Genomic DNA, 21,603 nt, shown 5'->3' on the forward strand with positions numbered 1-21,603 from the left:
AGCATGGAATGTTTTTCCATTTCTTTGTGTCTTCCTCAATTTCTTTAATAAGTGTTCTATAATTTTCAGAGTTGAAATCCTTTACCTCTTTGGTTAGGTTTATTCCTAGGTATCTTATAGTTTTTGATGCAATTGTAAATGGGATCAATTCCTTAATTTCTCTTTCTTCTGTCCCATTGCTAGTGTGTAGAAATGCAACTGATTTCTGTGCATTGATTTGATATCCTGCCACGTTGCTGAATTGTTGTATGAGTTCTACCAATTTTGGGGTGGAGTCTTTGGGTTTTCCACATAGAGTATGTTGCAATCTGTGAAGAGTGCAAGTTTGACTTTTTTGCTGATTTGGATGCCTTTTGTTTCTTTTTGTTTGATTGCTGAGGCTAGGACTTCCAGCACTATGTTGAACAACAGTGGTGAGAGTGGACATCCTTGTCATGTTCCTGACCTTAGGGGAAAAGTTTTCAGTTTTTCCTCCTTGAGAATGATATTCACTGTGGGTTTTTCACATATGGCTTTTATGGTATTGAGTTATACTAAGTACACATACTTGCTATCTTCAAAATAGTTATAAAGATCCAAAATAGAAGGCTGATCCAATTGGCAATGCATTTTCACCTCATGTTGGACTATTTGTACCCATTCCAACTTTCTAGTCTATTATTTTGACTGCAACTGCAGAGCCAGTGTGAATGGACTCAGTGCTGTAGACCCAAGCAAATGATCCTTTTCCAACTTGCAAATTTCCTACTTTCTCTCCCATACAGGACACATATTTCCAGACACTGGTTTTGCTCCTATTAAGCTCAGTTCCCATTAGGCTAAGTTTCCATGGCTACAGTTCCAATGGCAAAAACACAGCCACAAAAAGGTCTCCAAGACATCTTCCAAGTCAGGAATATGCCTCTGAACTTCCATTTTAGAAAACTAGGGCTGGCTGACAAAATAGCAGTAATGGGAACAAAAATACCACCCTACGTCCACTATTCTCATTACTACAACATAAAAAAAAATTCATGCATGAGTTGGAAATTTTAGGGAATTCCCATGCAATCGAGTACCCAATACTTCTATTGCAAAGGTCAAAGGAGCAGAGTTCCCATGTACAGACAGTTATTCCTTTAGGGTAGTTTTTACTCTGTAGTAGTTTGACAATTCTGGAGTCAGTTCGCCTGGGTTTAATCTTTCACTTTGCCATATACTAGCTGTGTAGCTTTTAAAAGACACTGAACTACATCGGGTCTCAATTTCCTTAAAAGTAGCTAGTGTTTATCTCATTGGCTCGTTGAAATAATTAAGTGAATTGATATATGTAAGCTCCAAATAGGAGTTTTCTATATTGTCAGAGTCATTGGAGAGGGGTTCATGTGTTGTATGGGCCATTGTATCTCAGAGTTGGCAAGAAGCTTAGAGACCATGTGCATGTTTATATGCCAAATTTTTAACCTGTTTGAACTTCTAATTTTTCAATTGTTTTTTTAAAGATTTATTTATTTATTTATTTATTTATTTATTTATTTATTTATTTATTTTTCTGAGAGAGAGAGAGCACAAGCAGGGGGAGCAGCAGGCAAGCAGGCAGAGGGAGAAGCAGGCTCCCAGCTGAGCAAGGAGCCCAATGTGGGACTCCACCCCAGGACCCTGGGATCGTGACCTGAGCTGAAGGCAGAGGCTTAACCAACTGAGCTATCCAGGCGTCCTTCAATTGTTTATTGTTATTTTAGACAATTCTGTGGAAGTGAATAAATGAATAAATGAATAAATTCCTATCTTTAGCTCATGGCTCACAGTAAGAACTGTACGTCCCTATGCATTAACTCTTACAGAATGGTATAAGGAGTCCAGACTGTATGAATTCCCACTGTATCATATAATATTATATCTAATATATTAGAGTGAGAAAAAACATGGTATGGATTATATTTAATGAACTGCAATCATTTATTGAGCAAAAGTTAATTATAGAAGGAAGGGTGAAAGGAGCACTTTTCCTTGATATGAAAAAGATACTTATTATTAGGTAAGTTTTCCTCACTTATGGAAAACATGTGGGGAACATACCACTGTACACTTCTGATTTTACTAACACAGAGTGGGATGGAGTTATTGTTAATTCTATTCAAATGGAACCCATGTTACTAAGAATCCACTGAATCTAGCTACAATCTTCTCTTATGGTCGCAGACTACCTTCATCTTCCAGTAACTCAAGGACCCCTCCCCCAGGAGCACTCACTGTGATGAGCAGAGGCCACATGACATGGATGCAAGAATACCAGGACTTCTTTAGAAACATATCCAGTATTTTGTTGTACATCTTCCAGTCTGGAGATGAGTGAGTTAGAAGAAAAGCAGGAATCATGATTTCTATTATTTGGACAGATAGAAGAGAATAACCTCTGAGGAACAAGCATCTACCCTCTTTGTGGAGAATTTGAAACCTGGTTTCAGTCTGTCTATGACCTATCTAACAACAGTGTTGTGTTAGGGACAATGCCCCCTCCTTCTCCCTCCCTCTACCTACTTTTCATCCCTCCAGGTCTGATATATGTGATGTTCTTAAAGAGAAGATGTGGGTGCAGCATCTGGCTGAGGGAATCAAAGATGTTTTGCATGTCAAGGTGATTCATTACTAATTAGGTAAAACCAACTCTGGAGGAGAAATTCCTGATGTGTAACCTTTAGGTACATAGTTGTGAAGCCAGAGTGATCAGTGTAGAAGACAGGACAGACAAAACTCTTAACTTGGAGCCAATAAGTGATCCTTAGCAATTTACTTACTTATATTCTAGTAGTACTTTGTAGTTTCCTAAGATTTCAACGCTATATATCATTCACTAATAACCTTGTGAATGAAGCAGGGCAAGAATTATGATGCTCACTGTACAGAAATACAAAGTGACTTGCCTGAGGTCAAAGGTGATAGATGTGCAAAATGAAACCCACATGTTCGTCTCCTGACTCTCAGTTTAGTGCTTTCTGAACAGCATCAAGTCCTAAGACATGATGATCTTTCTGGCCAGCCCTTAAATTTACACACATACATGTATTTGGTCTGCATGCATACATTCATGCATGCATGAATACTTTTTGTTTGAGAGAGAGAGAGAGAGAGCATGTGCGCATTGCACCTGCATGTGAGCGGGGAGTGGGGAGGGGCAGAAGGAGAGAGAGAATCTTAAGCAGGAACCACGCACAGCATGGAGCCCAATGTGGGGCTTGATCTCATGACCTAGAGATCATGACCTGAGCTGAAATCATGAGTCTGATGCTTAATTGACTGAGCTACCCAGGCGGCCCCATACTTTTTTTCATTGTAAACGTATATATGCTTATTGCAGAAACACTGACAGGAGAATAAAGAAGAAAATGTGTCCCATGCACCTAAAAACTATTACCATTAACATTTAGTATATTTTCTCCACAGTCAAGTGAAATTTTGCTATGAGCGGGCAGATTTCGTCTATTTCACTGGGTTAGGGTGTATTTGAAAAATAATGTTAAAATAGTTTTTAGATGTTTGCCCTTAGAAATATGTGACTACATTTCCTTCCTTAACTCTGCTTGTGTCCACTCAACCCATCTCCTCAACCTGGGCTTTTGATAAATCGAAAGTTCTTGCTAATTCTGCATTCAGGTAACTGTTGTGTCTTTTTTCTCTTCTCATCTTTAATAGCATACCCAATCTCTAGCTAATCATTTTCTACTACCTCATGAGATTCTGTCAAGTCATCTCATTTCCTCCCTTTCTCCTTCCCAAGTTCCCTTCCTCTTGAACCTGGTCTACATCAAGTCCAGTGAAAAAGATGAATTGTCAACAGACTTAAGTTCTCCTCCCATTTATAAGTAATTGTGTGACCCTAAGTGAGCAACTTCACTCTTCTGAGCCTCACTTTTGTCATCTTTAAAATGAGTCTGGCTCGTATAATTTTTAAGCTCCTCTCCAGCATTCTTAGATTCCATTATTAAGTAAATTCATGCCAGACTGTGAGTGCCAGATAACCCTGACCTCCCAGGAGAAATTATATTTCAAAAGTGACCTCTTCTTGTTAGTCCAGATTAATTTGTTCATGAGGTCACTCATGCTTTTATATATTCATTCAACAGATATTTGTAAAGTATATTCTAAGGTTGGGGGATGCATGGGTCAGTAAATGATAGAGTATCCCTGACATCATGAAGCTTATCATGTAATGAGAATATAGACAAGTACATAGGTAATTATAAACAGGTGTGATATTACTGTAGGGGAAGTACAGGAATCGATTAGCCATGCTAAAAGATAGCAGTGTAGACTAGGTCTCATCTGGAGAAGTATTTATTTATAGTTATGAATAAAGCAACTTTTAGACATTTTATTATATCACATCAATTTTTATTGAATTCATCATTATATCCTAATTACATAATATGGATTATAATACATCTAATATAATTTCTTTTTATTATATTCATACAAGGAAGACACAGATACTGGAAAAGCATTTTGAAATCTTTTATAAGTACTATTAAAGAGCTGTGTATTATTAATTCATGGGTCTGATATAATGAGCAGTGACACTGATACATATATACATCTTTGTCTTGACAAAATGTGCCCTTGTTTGAGTTACATTAATTATCTCTCAGCAGGAAGTTCTTAGTTGTACCTCTTACACTCCTTAGGAAAGTCATGACACTAGTGCCTCCAGTTCCTTTATTTTCTTGCTGGTTTGAAGGAATCACAATGTACTTAGTCACCATCTGCAGATGATAGTTTCTCAGGGACACCATAGCTTTCACACACTCATTATAATCTTCCTGCAGCTCATCATCACCTTTTGAAAGAACAAATTCACGGACTGAGGGGCCTGACTCTAATGAGAGAAGAAATTCCCGGTGAGCTGGTGGCATATAGTTTCTCATTTCCTGGAGGAATCTGGCAGCAGATTCTGAAGGAACAAGAGAGAGAGATTAGGTGGTAGGGAAGCCAAAGCGTTCCCCAATCCAGGTGAGAAGAGCAGAGTGAGGTCAGAGTGGGTAGGAGATCACAGAATCACCTTTGCAGCATGAGGCAATGAGAATGCTATTGGTCTTACTATTAGTAATGATAATTATTGTAATATATACTTAATTCTGAAAACCACATGAACTGAAATAATTCTTTCATAATAAAGTTTTTTGTTTGTGTGTCCTTTCTCACTTCCCTACTGTATTTGATCCTTCTAAAAAGCTGATGATATAGATAGGGTGTATATAATCTATACTTGACCGATCATAGCATGAGTCTAAGAGAGTTTAAGGGACAATTTTTAAATAAATGAATTAACTAAGAAAAAAATGATATTTTCACCTATGCCAATGATTTTCCCTTTGACTATTAAGTAGAAGTTTAGGAAAACAGAGAAAAGTACAAAGTTCTTATTGGAGCTTCTTCTGCCTGCTCTAAACCCCTAGAAGGAATATAATGAATGAGGTTCATCTTTCACCTTTGGTGCATCTTTCAAATTTGAGCTGCTGGGGCAGTAAGCTGACCAAGAGCAGTGCCAAGCCTCCCCTTGTCACTGAGGTCTCTACCTCCCCAACTTCTGTCCCATCCCATTTGCAGGTGACTTTCTCTTTCTGAATCTGATCGTACATTTTCAGAACATGTGCTATGGGCTTCCCCACAGTCAATCAGGCCTTATATACATGCCCAAATGTCAAGTCTGAGAGGGTGATGAACTTGGATTTTGGTTCTGACTTCACTGCTTTCTAGCTGGTTAATAAGAGCCCATCACTTATCCTCTAATGAAACTTAGAAGTTCCTGCTTGGTTGTCTGTGAAATGGGATGATGACAATATAGTCTTGCCTTACTAATTCTTCTAAAAGTATCAAATAAGCTCAGATGAGATGCTGATGAGAAGTTACTTTTTAGATATTAAAACACTATTGTATTAACATATGAGATGATTATTATTTGTCATTGTCCACTCACCTTCACCAGAACTCTGCTGGATGCCCAGCAGAACGTCAAAGCACTGAAAGATGCTACTTTGGGCTGCACTTCCCCCCGCAAACGCCTTTGGAGTGTTCCAGAAACCTTCGTACTTCAGACCCCCTGGCAGTTGGGAGTTGCCTTTCCAGCTAGGCCAGGAAGGAAAAAAAAATAATCACTATTTGGATAATTGCCAAATTTACAGGTATAAAATCTTATAATAGAGGATGAATGGGAAGTGACATGAGATTAACTTCATTATTCTTCCACACTCTCCTTCCACTCATATTCATGTTTGGGAGTGACAAATAACATGGTTCTGAACAAATTTGGCATAAGTATTCTATAAATGGAACTTTACCTTTGCACTAGCAGAGATCATTCCTTTTTTTTTTTTTTTTTTCTAAATGACTACCTTTCCTGTCCATAACAGTCTATTCTTTCTCTACAAAATGTATTTTATGATAGGAGCTATTTCCTCAACCCGATAGATAGTGGGGACCATCAGTGGGAATTTGATGTGTTCTTTATGGTAATTCTTTAAGAGAAAACAAATTCAAGCATAAGATTACATACCCGGACAAGTATATGCGAAGAACATTGAAAAATGTGCTGGGGTCCACATATTCTGCAAAAAAGATGAGGTGTGTTTAAGCAGTTACCAGAACTTAGAGAGGAGATCAAGATATTGTAAACAACTGATAGTGGGTTTCAGTTTAGGCTGCAGGAAAGGCATTATGTCAGCTGGTGCAGAAAAAGTCCCTAACGACAAATTCTCTCACTCACCTGACCTTTTTGAGGGGACCCCCCTGTTCATTGAACAGGGTCTACCGTAGGGGTAACACACAGCTTGGGTCAAAGAACCTAAGCCCACCAGACTCATCCTCAGGAGACCAGTTAAACTGTCAACGTTTCTTTAAAGCTATTTCATATGCTTACTGATAGAACAGATAAACTACTTACATAAAGAAACAAACCTACACAAAATGAAAAGCAGAAATAAGAGCCTCAAGAGCCCTATGGACACCATCCCTGGGTCTCCCTCCCCAAAGGTTACTAACCTTTCTGATTTAAAGGTCAATTTTTTTGCCAAGGACCAACCAGCAGTAACACAATCACATAAGGCTATCCAGCAGGGCACACTTTTTTTTTTTTTTTTGTAAATCCTTGTTTATGTACTTTTTTAGTTATTGCTGTTTTTTAGCTATTAATTTTGTAATAACTTCTGAGCTCAGTGGTTTTTCTATGTTGTTTCTTACTTATCTTGTGAAAAAGCAGAATTTGTAGGGAGTTCCTATAAAGCAGAAGCTAAGTATTTCAGAACTTAAAACAGCCTGAACCTTCCACAAGTTTATCCATGGTTTCAGTGGGAGGCAATGACATTATTTAGAGTTAAGGAGACCCGACTTCACAATTTACTACCTGTGTAACCTTGGGCCACTTATCTTATCTCTCCATTAGATTACCTTATCCATAAAATGCATATAATAAAACCTACCACAAGCAAATATAGTTATTTAATGAGATAAAGTGAAAACACACCACTAAGTGAGAGTGTTTTTCTTCCATTTTCTCAACAACTCTAGTCTCAGAAAATCAGAAGCACGTGACTGCGAGCCTTGAATATTTTCAGGCATACAATATTTACCATTAATTTGTTCAAACTCTTTACGGGCTTGGTGCAGACAAGAAGCTATATAACGCAGTGCTTTTTGCATAGTATTCCGGTCCTCATTTTTAACTGCCCTGAATAAATCAGGAATTACCTTAAAGGGAAAAAAAAAAAAAAAAAGATGAACATGTAAGGTTTCCTAGCACTAAATATTGGCATAGAATAAAATTCTCCTAATTCTTAATCCCTAAATTAAATGTAGGATTTCCACTTCATTTTTGGGCTGAGAACCCTTTTATTGTTTGACTAATTTCCTTATATTTAATTAAGCTTGGATTTATTTTTATTTATTTATCATTTAGTTTTATATAGTCTCAGTTCTATTTCTAATAGTCAAAACCATTGGATTTATGTCACTCTGTGATCTAGTTTCAATGCCAAATTGCATTAAAAATGCATCTCTCCTATTAAGGTATTAAACTTAATTCTAAATATATGGATCTTGGGGCACCTGGGTGGCTCAGTCGGTTAAGCGTCCAAATCTGGATTTCAGCTCAGGTCATGATCTCAGCGTCATCAGATCCAGCCCCACATCGGGCTCCATGCTGGGCGTGGAGCCTGCTTAAGATTCTTTCTCTCCCTCTGCCCCTCCCCACTTGTGTTCTCTCTCTCTCTAAAATAAATAAATAAATAAATAAATAAATAAATAAATAAATAAATGGATCTTACGTTTTATATTTTAGGTGACACACAAAAATAAATAAACTATTTCTACCAGATGATCCCTTATATCCAATTAACTAATTGAATGCTGTATTTAGTCAGGATAAAGTTATTCCATGCATAATATAGTTCAGTTACTAAGTGATCGCTCTGCTTATGCAAATGGAGATAAAAATTTGCTGATAGGGATGGACGTACTTTGATTGCAGAAGCAGCTGCTATCTCCACCAACAGTGAAACCAGGAAAAATCCTTTACTGCAGTCTCCACCAGGAAACCAGAACAGAATGTCCATGTTCCTAAGAAAATAAGTCAAGGAAGTCAAGAATTTAGCAAAAATACTGGTGTATTCGAGTGCTTTGTAGTTTTCAAGTATTTTTATTCCATTTTAATTTCAAAAAAATCTTGTGAGAGAAGTATGATAGGTTTTACTATCTATGTTATGTTTTTGGGAATATGAGTGTTAGGTCCATTGTCTAAGATCTAATAGTAGATTAAGTTGGGACTTGAAATTCCATTTTAGAATTTGGGACTAGAAATTCCAAGACTATTTCTGTTTCTATTCTCTCATTAATTTTTCACATGTATACATATTACCATATTTATATATTTATACATATTCAATGCTTATAGAGACATTTGTGAGGTATAATTTTAAGTAGTCTTTTTGCTTCAAATAAATATATTTATCTCCTTATTTTTATCTGTGAACCTGATTCAATTTTTCAATGGTTTACCTGCTTTACAAAGAAATTGGGAAATGCAAATAACTGATTAGACCCTATTTTCTTTATTTTTTTTAAAAAGACTATTTATTTATTATTTATTTTTTTTTAAAGAGAAATTTATTTATTTATTTGAGAGAAAGAGAGATAGAAAGAGAGAGCACAAGCAGTGGTAGGGGCAGAGGGAGAGAAAAAGTCTCAAGCAGACTCTGCCCTGAGTGTGGAGCTCTATGCGGGGCTCAATCCCACGACCCATGAGATCATAACCTGAGCTGAAACCAACCAAGAATCAGACATGTAACCATCTGAGCCACCCAGGTACCCCCCTATTTTCTTTTTTATTGAAGTTTTGCACTAATGCAAACAAGGTCTCAATATCTGTAGATCTATGAAATTCACGTTGGTTAAATTCACAGTCTGAAGCCAGTCCATTTCTGCAATTTGTTGCTGCCTCAGAGTTCTCATCTGTAAAATGAGACTCCTCCCATTTAAAAACCTTCCATAGATTTCCATTGTTTTTAAGATGCTATTTAAACCCCTAATCATAGCCAAAAGTCCTACGTAATCTTTTTGCTAACTTTATTTCTTTATCCCTTTTCCACACTACTGTGTCTCAGTCACTACATATGAGCACCACTAGCCTTCCTTCAGTTCCGATAATGCACCACAATTTTCCTCACTTTGAGGCCCTCACTCTTGCTGTTTCTTCCACTATGAACACTCCTCTAATTCTTTCCTACTCACTCTTCAGAACTCAGCTTAAATAACTTGTTACAGGGATTCCTTCTTCATCCCTTTTATTTAGTTAGAGTTCCTCAGCCCTTTATCCTCTTACTCTCCTCTTAATCATAAAGCAATTTACATAATTTTCCTATATCTGCTTTCTTCACCAGGGCAGGATTATTCCTAGGATATTTACCTTTGTTTCACTAGCTCCCAGACTCTCTTCTGTACATAGATTAAAAATGGTAAGGATTGGGTCAAAAAGAACAGGTGTACGTATCTGGCCACTGCGGTCATTAAGGCAAAGACACACAGATGTATGTGCATTTTGCATTTATGCATATTAATTACATTTTTATATATGCAAGTGCTATTTTTGCATATATCTATAGCTACAATATCAAGCAGACACAGTTCTATCACAGTCATAGATCTAATTAAAGATTGGGATTATTTGCTCTTTAAACAATTACTTGAGTTATTTTTTGCTTGAATTCAATTGGTCTTTTAAAAAAGTACATTTGGAGGATACTGATAAACCTATACTCACTTTGAATAACAATTCTTATAATAAAATAAGAATCAAATACTTACTCGTAAGTCATAGGCCTTGTGAAAGCAGCCATGAAACAATGGATCAATTGGAAGACAAAAAGAAAATCAATTTAAAAATCAAATGGCTTTGAGTTATTCTTATTCAATCTAATACTACTTATCTATCAAAGTTAAGATATACACAAAAAAGAAAAAAATATATATGTGTGTTTTTAAAAAAATATTTATCAACTAAGCATTGTAAACACTTAGGACTTTGTAAGTAAAAAAAAATAAATATTCAAGGAACACACATGTTAGTCAAAACTAGTTGTTACTAATAAACTATTTTTTTAATTTAAATTCAATTAGCCAACATATAGCACATCATTAATTTCAGATGTAGATTTCAATAATTCATCAGTTGCATATAGTACCAGGTACTCATTGCGTCAAGTGCCCTCCTTAATGCTCATCACCAGTTACCCCATCCCCCCCATGCCCCTCCCCTCTGGTAACCCTGTTTGTTTCCTATAGTTAGGAGTCTCTCACCGTTTGTCTCCCTCTCTGGTAACTTCCCATTCTTTTCTAGACCAAATCCTTTCATTTTGTGTTTCCCGGTCTATAGTACTTCTCTGCAGATACACACTCAAAGCCCTGGGGCACCACAAGTCTCTGGTCCCTTTACTGGGAGACCGCATTGCTTAAAGGAGAGGAGGGGCCTAGATCCTCAGCAGGTGGCACCAAAGGCCCAGGCATTGCCATCTCTACTGCTAAAAATGTGTCAACCCTTTAACTCAACTGGATAGTTAAAAATCAAATTTGTAGAAACACCAAAACATGTTAATAAGGAAAGCCAGACACAAAAGAGTACATACTCTATAATCTCATTGATATGAAATCCAATAGCAGAAAAAAATTAGTTTTTAATATGACAAATCAGAGTATCTTTACCTGGAGGTAGAGGAGAAAATTGAACGGAAAGAGCCACAGAGGTGATATTCTGTATCTTGCTTAGGGCTATCCATGTATATAGAACAGTCAAAATCACCAAACTGAACAGTTAAGATGGTGCATTTCATTGTATGATAATTACACACCTTTCTCTTATACATTTGTAGTTATAGATATGCCATCAAAAGAAATCATACCACAAAAAAAAAAAAAAGAAATACCCCCAAAACAGAGAAGAAAGCTGTTCTGCCAAAAATTAAACCAATGACTAATGTCTTATTGATGTAAATAGGATGCACTTCTTTAGTTCCTGTTATAATCATAGTTTACATACCCACTGGGATCCTTTTTCTTCCAGTTTGCCAAGACACAGTCTGCATAAACCAGAATAGGAGGCAGACCCAGCTTATCAGAGAGTTTACAGTAAGGAACAGCAATATTCTCTGGCAGGACCTAATGAAAACACAAAATTTAGTATTAACCTTTGAAGTGTCTTCCCTTTTCTTCTGCTTCCTGCTACCTTCCTGCTATTTCTTCTACTACCATTCCAACTGGTCTATTAGTGCCAAAACATGAGCTGTTCTACATAACCACACTCTGAAACCAAACAATCGTAATTTTCTCTTCCTCATTTCATAACTTAGTCCTGGTAATTTTTTTTTTTTTAAGATTTTATTTATTTATTTGACAGAGACAGAGACTGCGAGAGCAGGAACACAAGCAGGGGGAGTGGGAGAGGGAGAAGCAGGTTTCCCGCTGAGCAGGGAGCCCGATGCGGGGCTCGATCCCAGGACCCTGGGATCATGACCTGAGCCGAAGGCAGTCGCTTAACCAACTGAGCCACCCAGGCGCCCGGTCCTGGTAATTATTAAATGTTTATGTTTTAGATGTAGGTTGATGTGGACATAATCTAGTCAGAGAGAGAGCAAAAGGAGGTAGAGGGTGCAAGGAACAAAGGATGCATCCTTGACTTTCTAATGGCCTGGGAGTTACTTGCAGTCATTTATTTACTCTTGCATCCATCCCATGAATATTTGTTAGGCAACTCTTCTATGCAAGGAGCTCTTTATCTACAGGCAATAAGAGGATAAAATCAAATGTCTCCAAGAAATTCAAAGTCACTTGTAATTAAGACTTTGGGATATGATACATACCTGGAGCACAGTGCTGACAGGAACTCTGTCCTGGATGATTTTTTAGAAAACCTTGCCATAGAGTGACATTGGCGCTCATCCTTGAAGACTTACTTGGGTCAGCAGGAGGAATTTCCTTTAGCCTTTCTATTTCCATGCAGATTGTATCAATTGGAGTGACACTCTTGGCTCTTTCACTCACCCTTCCTCAGAGGAGGTATAGAGGCTTATCTAATTGTTGAGTGTGGAAGTGGGACTGAAGCTCAGCAAACTTTGTATTCACCTGTCTTTTTTCCTGAGCCTATTACTCAGGATTCTGCTCCATATCTGGCCACAATCTAAAAGGCTCCTACCTCCATGGGCAATCCTGATGGGTAAATGCTTTCCTAGCAGGCCCATTGTTGTCACACATGCAAGCCATGTTTTCCAACTGCTCTATTAGTCATAATGCTGACCATTTATTCTTTATCTGCCTGACTTCCTCATCTAACTATCATTTGGTTTATAATTAGATGGTCCCATGTAATAATTAAGGTTACCCTTGTCATTAGAAGCCAATGGCTGGAATATGTGTATCCAACCAGGCAAAGGACAGGGATGTGTAGCTCATCTGGAGTAGTGGGCAGTGGGACTGCAGTGGTAGAGGTGGTATGATGATGTGGCCCACTCCACAGTTCTGCAAAAATCATGGGAGCTATAACCTAAGTGGCTTTGTATTAACTTAATACACCTGGTTTAACAAAGATGGTTTAACAAAGAAAACAAAATGTTAGAAGGAGAAACATTGGCTATCAAAGTCACACCTGGATATATGCTTCCCCTTGCAGAGCTTGTGCCTCTGGGAAATGAAATATTTTGGTTTGCAAATGATTTACACATTTCAAAAGGAAATTTTTGCCTCTTTCTGATTTAAAGAAAAGATCGAAGGGAAACAAAAGAAAGTTGCTTAATTAAAAAGTTAATTTAAAATGACTTGGGAAAAAGAAAAGATGTTCAAACACATCTTAATCTATTAGAAACATGCAGTAACTAAGAAACTCAGATGCTAGTTTCTAGCCCAGTCTGAAGCAAATTGTGCCTTATATTGATGTATCTTATTTTTTATCCATTTATTTTTCTTTCCTACAATTTCCTCACTTAAATATACTTGTTGCTGGTTTCTAAAATCCTTTTTGGAATAATGTGGTATACAAAAACTAGATAAATTAAAAATATATATTCATGTTTTCTTTTATAATTCTGATCTCCACTTGCATAAATTTATTATCTTTTGATTATCCCTTGTATGTTCTGGTCTCCATATTGTTTTTTGCTGGTCCTTTTTCTTTTCTGCTCCTCTCCTCTTTAGATAAGCTCTACCAATCTTTCAAGAAGTAGTTCAGGTTCCACTTCTTTGAAGCATTTCATTATTATACCAACTACTTTCCTTCTACTCTCAACTCTCTCATGCTTCTGCTCCTAGCACATGCTGCCCTTTGTTATTTATGATTTTTCTATACAATGCCTACACATTTAGCTAGACTCAGATTCTAGCAAGTCTAGTGAGGCTTTGTGCTTAGGTTGTCAGGCTATCTTATACCTTTTTGTGTCATCAAAATTCTAGACATGATAGTTTGATGATTATAAAGAAGTATAAGATGTTCCCATGATTATGCAGAGCAACTTTTTCCTTTTGTTTCCATATCAGGGGATGACACATCACATCGGTGGACAATATGTGTTGTATATTTAAACAGGATGTGGAAAGCAAAACAAGACAAAATTCCAATTACCTTTGTCAAAAAGGGGAAGAATATTCCCTAAATGACAGAAGGTGCTTCTGGAATCTATTTTATCTCTTTGGGGTTTAAAGAGTTAGTATTACAGTCTGTATTGGTTTCTTGTAATTAGGGTTGCCAGATAAAATACAAGATGACATTATTTTAAATCTAAAGTTATCTATACTGTTGATGAGTAGAGTGAAACCCATATGTTCTTCCAAGTTGACAGACGTAAGATAGCATTTTAACAATAAGAAAAGCCATAATATGTTCATATCTCCCAAAACTCATAGAGAAAATGTTTCATATTCAAATATGTTGATTATTATGGCATTTACAATGGTAAAATATTAAAAACAAGTATAGTATTTATCAATAGAGGATTGAATAAATAAAATTCAGGAACTCAATGAAAAACTATAAAGTGATTTCAAATGATGACTAAAAGGATTGTATAATAACTAAGAAATGCTTACAGTAAATTTCAGTGAAAGACACAGAACATACATCTATATACACAGGCTGGAGCAAGTGTGTTACATAAATAAGAGATTAAAAATCTAATAATGATAGCAGTTGGCATGTTAAATCAGTGAATGATTGTTTTCCTTTTCATTTTTTTCTGTTATCCAAGCATCACAAAATCTAGTTATAATACTTTTAGAATGTTTTTTACATTAAATTGGATGTAAATTGTCATGTAACATAAGAAATACCAAAAAATCTCCAAACCTTTCGAACATCTCCATCACCTTGATTCCACACGTATGCCATGGTGATATACCCCAGGGCCAGATGTGCAAGGCGCTGCGACTTGTGATCTCTGAGGGCATCAATACTGTGAATTTTTAACTGAGAATAAAAGACAGGTTGACTCAAATCAATACAGGTGACAACACAGCTTCAAAACCAAGGTAAAAATGTCAAGAAGCTATAACAGAGGAAGACGAATGTAATGCTTTTCCAAACCTGGTCAACTTTTTTACGTAGCTCATTTTTGTCAATCAGTTCAGGCAGATTTTTAGCGATGGAAATCCATTCATCATAAGGCGGAGGTAGCTCCTCCTTGAAAAAAAGAAATGGGACTTTTATTTAGTAGCGAAAATTTTTACAAAGTAGTTTTGCTTCTGACTGATAGTCTATTTTGCCTCTAGATCAGTTCTGTGCAACGTTGTCTGTCACACACTTACCTGTCCAGTAACTCCAGTCCCTGCATTGCCACCTGCACACCCAGGGCTCACGACCTTCTTTTCTTCTCCTCAAACACTCTTACCTGCCTCTTTTTCACAGGTCACCTCAAAAGTTCCACTAAAATCATCCTGATTATTCCAGTCTACACTTACAACCCCAGTTATGCACCCTATGTATTATACCTTTACATTGTTAAGTAATTTATTGTTACCTGCTATTTATTTTTTTTCCTGGCTAAATTTTAAGTTTTTTTGAATGGAAAGAAAAATGAGATTTATTAGATGTCAGCAATAGACTAGGCATTTTGCTCAATAAATATTTAATATTATAATGACCTAAAATGTTGATTGTTATCTCCATTTCATAAATAAGGAAAATAAAGCTCAGTTTATGAAGTTGTTTTGAATATATAGTTTGTTGTGAATGAACGTTTGTTTCCACCTTTGAAAAGGCTCTTTCAAAATCTCACTACGTGATGGCAAGGATTTTATCATGCTTTTAATTTTATATTTCTTACAGAACCCGGGACAGTACTGGACATGTAGGAGATGCTATATATTTACATATTGATTGCCTGCTTTGGTACTAGAGGTTTATATTTCACCCAGTAAGTGCAAGTAAAAGCCAAACAAAAGTGTCTCCTTGGATCTTATTATATTTATATTTTCATCTCAAGGGAAAACATGCAAACAAAAGACCTAGACAACACCCTGAAATGAGATTCAGATCTCTGAATAACTTCCCATATGCTCTTTCCCCATGCCTCCTTCATTAAGCTGTTTCCAGACATGTCCTTGAGGTCATCAATACTGAATTATGGAGACATAGCAAAAATGGAGAGATGAACTCACACCAGTGTGGGTGAAGTTTTAAGCTACAAAATGAAGCTAATATTGTAAGTAAGCTGTAAGACAAAAAGGCAAATGTAACATAAAATTCAGACATTTTCACCTGCTGCATATAATCAGCCAGGCTTTGTCTGTTAGGGCAGATTTTTAACAATGAAAGATCCAAGCACTAGATAGTCACCTTTCTTGTTTCTCCGAATTTTTCTCCCTAACCACACAAATGCTATCGTCTAGTGTTTTTAGTAATACATACATCTTTTTTTGTTGTGTGTTTTACTATGTAGCACAACTGAATTTTTGGTTGTTACTATTTTCCCCAAATAATGGATTTTGTTGTTGTTGTTGTTATATATCATGATTAGCCTCCTATTTGACAGACGTAAAATTCAATCAGTAATACACTTCTAGTTCAAGGACGCCTGGGTGGCTCAGTCGGTTAAGCGTCTGCCTTCAGCTCAGGTCATGATCCCAGGGTTCTGGGTTTGAGTTCTGCATCGGGCTCCCTGCTCAGCGAGGAGCCTGCTTTTCCCTCTGCCTGCCGCTCCCCCTTCTTATGTCTCTCTCTCTCTCTCTCAGATAAGTAAGTAAATAAATAAATAAAACCTTTAAACATATATATATACTTCTGGTTTGGAGGGGGTTTAAATGGTATAATATGAATCAATGAAGAATAACACAGAGGGTCATTCAACTTCTGCTAGATTAGCGAATGTATTTTGTATCTACGTGGAATTAGAAGACACATTATTTTCCTTTGGAATAGAAAGCTGATAGATTATAAGAGGTGAAATGGATATTTTTGAGTTTATAATTTCCAGGAAAGATCTTCAGTGAAGAAAAGGAAGTAGCCCCTAATTTATTTTTCTTGTTTCAGGACATGATCTAACTTCCTAAGCATCTTAAGTAGCAACATTATTTTTTAAGTAGTTCGAGAAGGGTTTTGTTTTTCTTTGGTTTGGGGGTTTTGCTTTACCCCTTGGAATCTGTTCTAGAGGTCTCCGTAACTATCATAATGTCTTAATTTTTAAGAGAAACTACTGTGGGGGAAAAATGATAGGAGGTTTCACAGTTTCTGAAAAAGATTTTTGTTCTTGTACCACTGATAAGTACATTTTCAAAACCATCTTATTCTGGCACTTTGGTGTGCTTGAATGGAGGAGTAGCAAGTCTGAGTATTACTTATTTGCAAATATAAGGTAAACTAGGTGCTTTTAGCAATAACATTAAATTAACTTAATAATTTGAGGAGAAGAATTAGATTGGGAGGAAGAATTTGCTTTAGATTTGCCTGTATTATATAAGGTATTTACAGAATGTTATCTCTAAGTACAGTTAAATTGGATCTCTACTAAAAATATATTTGCTGCATTTACAGATACCCTCTAGGGGTGCCTGGGTGGCTCAGTCAGTTGAGCATCCAGCCCTTGGTTTTGGTTCCGGTCATGATCTTAGTGTAGTGAGATCAAACCCTGCATCAGGCTCTGGGCTTAGTGGGGAGTCTGCTTGAGATTCTCTGTCCCTCTGCCCCTTCCTTGCTCATTCTCTCTCTCTCTAAGATAAAAGATGTCCTCTAGAATACAGACTCTGTTTGAGCTATAATAAATAGATATATACTTGTATATTGAATTGTCACAACATGTAACTGGTTCCTAGAAATCATATGGAATTTCATGGACGTTATTAAACCCAAGAGTGGGGTAGGGAAGAAGCAATGCCTTATCATATCTTCTTCTCTCTCTCTCTCTTTTTTTTTAAGATTTTATTTATTTATTTGACAGAGAGATAGACAGAGAGCATGGATAGGCAGAGTGGCAGGCAGAGGGAGAAGCAGGCTTCCCGTTGAGCAGAGAGCCCGATATAGGGCTCGATCCCAGGTCGTGGGATCATGACCTGAGCTGAAGGCAGATGCTTAACCGACTGAGCCACCCAGTGCCCTGATATCTTCTTCTATTAAGAGAAGCAGCATATTATAATAATTTTAAGATCATGGACTCTGGAGCCAGACTAGTCAGGTTCACATTCCATCTCTGTCATTGCTAGCTGTGTGAGTTTGGGTAATTACCTAAATTCTGCCTGGCTTAAATTTCTCATCAGGAAAATTTAGGATACCTTTTAGGATGGTTGTGAAGATGGAGTAAGAATATTTGTAAATTGCTTAATAATGCTATATAAATATTTAATAACTGAAGTAGATAATAAGATGGTTTTCATGGCATTCTTTGGAATACAACTTAGAAAAATGTAGTTTTAAAGGCAAACATTTACTCTACATGTCTTGCTATTTGTAGGCAAAGCTTGTAAAAAGAAAAAAGGTAGCTTAGACTCACTTGAATCTTATGCTTAGTAACAACAAGCAGTATTAATACAACACACAGTTGCTTGATATACCATCTCAAAAACCTAATCAAAGCAGTAACATACACTTCATACAATTTAAGGTATATCAGCCAAGACAGGGGGTTCCTTTGACTCATGGATCATTTATTACTTTGTTTTTTTTTTTTCAAAATGCCCTCCAAAAATGCAGTTGTATTAAACCAAAATACTTCTATAGTTTCCTTATCTCATCACTTTCCTTATCTGCATTAGGTAGCTAAAAAGTGCATTTAATACTAAATTTCTAGGCAGAAAATTTTAAGTTAAGTATGAACTATTTATTAAAACTTGGCCTCTAACTTGGGCACTGCCTTATCCCTTTGTTTAGTAAAAATCACTGAACCACATTTGTTCAATAGAAGTAAACGTGTCCAGGTAGTCAATGATAATAAAACATTTTTGCCCATATCTTAGTGCTCCATCTTACCAGTGGATTTGGCAGAGCGAAGCCCACCTCTTCATCTATATGGTATTTTTCAAAAATTTCCCGAGAACTTTCCATAAGAAGCCTTCCATTATGTGCCATCCTTGCAGTTTCCTCCTTTGGTCCTCCTCAGTTTGATGGAGTTTCAGAGCATCTATTCATTATAAAGGCTGCCATAGCCAATGACGACAAACTTATCACGTAGGCAGTAAGAACTGACTTCCACTTTTGGAATAGTTTCATTTTCTTTCTTTGTAATTTGATAAACAATAAAACCACGAAAGCATCATTATTCATCATATGAAGAAACTGAAAGCTTATGTTCCTATGAAATGTTTCTCAGTGGGAACATCATTTGTTTACTGCCATTGGGGAAGTCAGAAAGAAACTGAAATAACAAAAACCATGAAAATAGGTAACCAGAAAAAAACATGTTTTATGGGACCTTTTAAATCTTTGAATTAAGATAATGAATTTGACCTGGGCTAAAGTCCTAAACTATCATTTAGTCAGCACTGTCATTGGCTTTCCTGAAAGTCTCCAGGGTTCTATGAAATATCAGTGTCTTATTTTGGCAGCCATGAAATGCAACCTGTGGTACATTGAACTATTAGTCAATGACTCTGAACTAGAAAAAAAGTGGAAGCACATGAGGAATTAAGATAGTACCCCTCTATACCCCCATTTTCTTACCCAATCTTTTATCTGTGCTCACAATGATAACACTTCTTTCTTCTTATTATTCCTTATGAGTCTTTTTTAGGAAGACTTTTCTGCATCTCTATTATATTTGACTGCTAAGGACTGATTCTGAGGCAACAGTCCTTCACATTTGGAGAATTTGTGATATGTTACAAGTTTAAATAAAGGATTAAATACCTTGAAAATGTTTCTTTCAAAATGCAAATTAAAATTGCATTTGGTAAAGGTTTTTGAGGGTGCATGCAGTTCTGTGGTCCCTTACAGGCATTGTTTGATCTTAATAAAGCTGAAGCAAAAGCAGAAAGCATATCGTTCTTTTTGATGATCAAAAGGAGAAGAGAGATTAGGAGTTAGTGTTCAGTACATTATAAGAATGCTGTTTTGTCATCCAGCTTATCAGTACTTGAGATAACTTTTAATGGTGCATGACTTTGCATTCTAGAATAGTTATCACACTATTCTTTCCTATTACATCATGAGTTGTTTTTCTTTTTTAATATGTAGTTTTATAAGAATATGGTCTCCTTATAATAAAAGTAAGTGAAATTGAAATCAAAATTATACAGCAGAGAGAACACTTGGCTATGCCTCTTTGAAATGAATGATTACTCATGCTGGTATTTCTGAAACCAGGCCCAAGGCAAAAGAAACAAACAAAAAGTATCATGTTGGGTTATCATATCTATATGAAAGCCAAAAATTCCAAAAAACTTTCAAGAATTAGAGAACGTGTTATTTCTATGGTTTTTCACTCTTTGTGCCTGAATTTTTTTCGTGGGTGAATCAAAACAGATACATGTAATGGAGTTTCAGATAATTCTGTCTGAAAAAGTTTCTGAAGATTAATTTTTTTTTAAGAAGCATGACTTGATAAAAACTTTTCTTGACTCTGCTTATCCAACTACTTCATTAAATTTGTCCTCCTTTGGGGGGGTTTGGTGGCTCAGTTGGTTAAGCATCCAACTCTTGACTTTGGCTCAGGTCATGATCTCAGGGTCATGATCTCATGGTCATGCGATTGAGCTCCACTTCAGGCCCTGCACTCAGTCCTCTTCCTCTGCTCACACACCTTCTCTCTATAATAAATAAATAAATAAATAAATCTTTAAGAAATCCATCCTACCTTTGACTGCAGAAACAATAATATTTTAGTATCCTACTTTATTCTCTGCTTATTTATCTCTATCTACACACTTTTACCCTTTTCATATTTCTGAAACTACATTCTCAATTGATCCTCAGTCCTCATTTATCTTGATTTTTCTTCAGTAATAACCATATCTCACTGAAAATCCCTTTCCACATGGTGTCAAAAAAACACTTTTCAAATTTTTTTTTAAACTTATGACCCTGAGGTCAAGACTTGAGCAGATATTGAGTCAGATGTTTAATGAACTGAGCCACCCAGGCACCCCTTCAGAAAAACATCTTAATCTTACTATCATCTGTAGAGTCTTTATCTTTTTCTTTAGCTTTTTACCTGTGGCCAGCTCATTGTGAAAGAAAGCTCCTGAAAATCAAAACTCAGCATTTTGCTCTATAGCCTCCCAGCTCTGACAGATATGAATCTGTCTGCCTTATATATATATATATATATATATATATATATATATATCACCCGTTTTGATGACTTGGTCATGTACTTCCTGACTTATCTCCACAGCTATAAACTACATTTCCAATTGCCTGGTGAACATTTCCATCTGGAAATCCTGTTATCTTGTTTCATAGGGCACAATACCAGAACTATTGTGAATAGACCTACAAAAGGACTTTTATTCAGGACCATGATAAACACAATTTTTTTCCCTGATAACATGTGATCATATATGATAATCCAAGTTTCTCTTTGCCATTATGTTATGCTAGTTTATGTAAAGAGCAGCTTTGTTTTAAATAAAAGATTTTTCAGTTAAAAAAGTAAAGTGATCAAGAGCATACAAGAA

At 36.3% G+C, this 21,603-nt stretch overlaps 1 protein-coding gene across 1 annotated transcript; it reads right to left on the reverse strand.

The window, feature by feature from the left end:
* Nucleotides 1-4,349: 4,349 nt before the first annotated feature.
* Nucleotides 4,350-19,154, reverse strand: IDO1 (indoleamine 2,3-dioxygenase 1). Its single transcript, XM_045879885.3, has 10 exons — nt 18,959-19,154; nt 15,086-15,181; nt 14,849-14,968; nt 11,558-11,676; nt 10,330-10,344; nt 8,487-8,586; nt 7,602-7,719; nt 6,530-6,581; nt 5,954-6,102; nt 4,350-4,927 (listed from the first exon to the last, which is right to left on the reverse strand). Exons 1-10 carry the CDS (start codon nt 19,055-19,057, stop codon nt 4,611-4,613), a joined length of 1,185 nt encoding a protein of 394 aa, XP_045735841.1. The 5' UTR covers nt 19,058-19,154; the 3' UTR covers nt 4,350-4,610.
* Nucleotides 19,155-21,603: the final 2,449 nt, after the last annotated feature.

This window comes from Mirounga angustirostris, unplaced genomic scaffold (assembly GCF_029215605.1).
Source record: "Mirounga angustirostris isolate CCGP_5_RB_7025 unplaced genomic scaffold, mMirAng1.0.hap1 SCAF_2, whole genome shotgun sequence".
NCBI lineage: Eukaryota > Metazoa > Chordata > Mammalia > Carnivora > Phocidae > Mirounga > Mirounga angustirostris.

Excerpts from the sequence above, each read along its gene's own strand:
- IDO1 (XM_045879885.3), bottom strand. The coding sequence starts at position 19,057 with ATGGCACATAATGGAAGGCTTCTTATGGAAAGTTCTCGGGAAATTTTT. Across the intron at positions 15,182-18,958 it reads TCGCTCTGCCAAATCCACTG|GAGGAGCTACCTCCGCCTTA; the intron begins GTAAGATGGAGC and ends CTTTTTTTCAAG. Across the intron at positions 4,928-5,953 it reads CCAGCAGAGTTCTGGTGAAG|AATCTGCTGCCAGATTCCTC; the intron begins GTGAGTGGACAA and ends TTGTTCCTTCAG.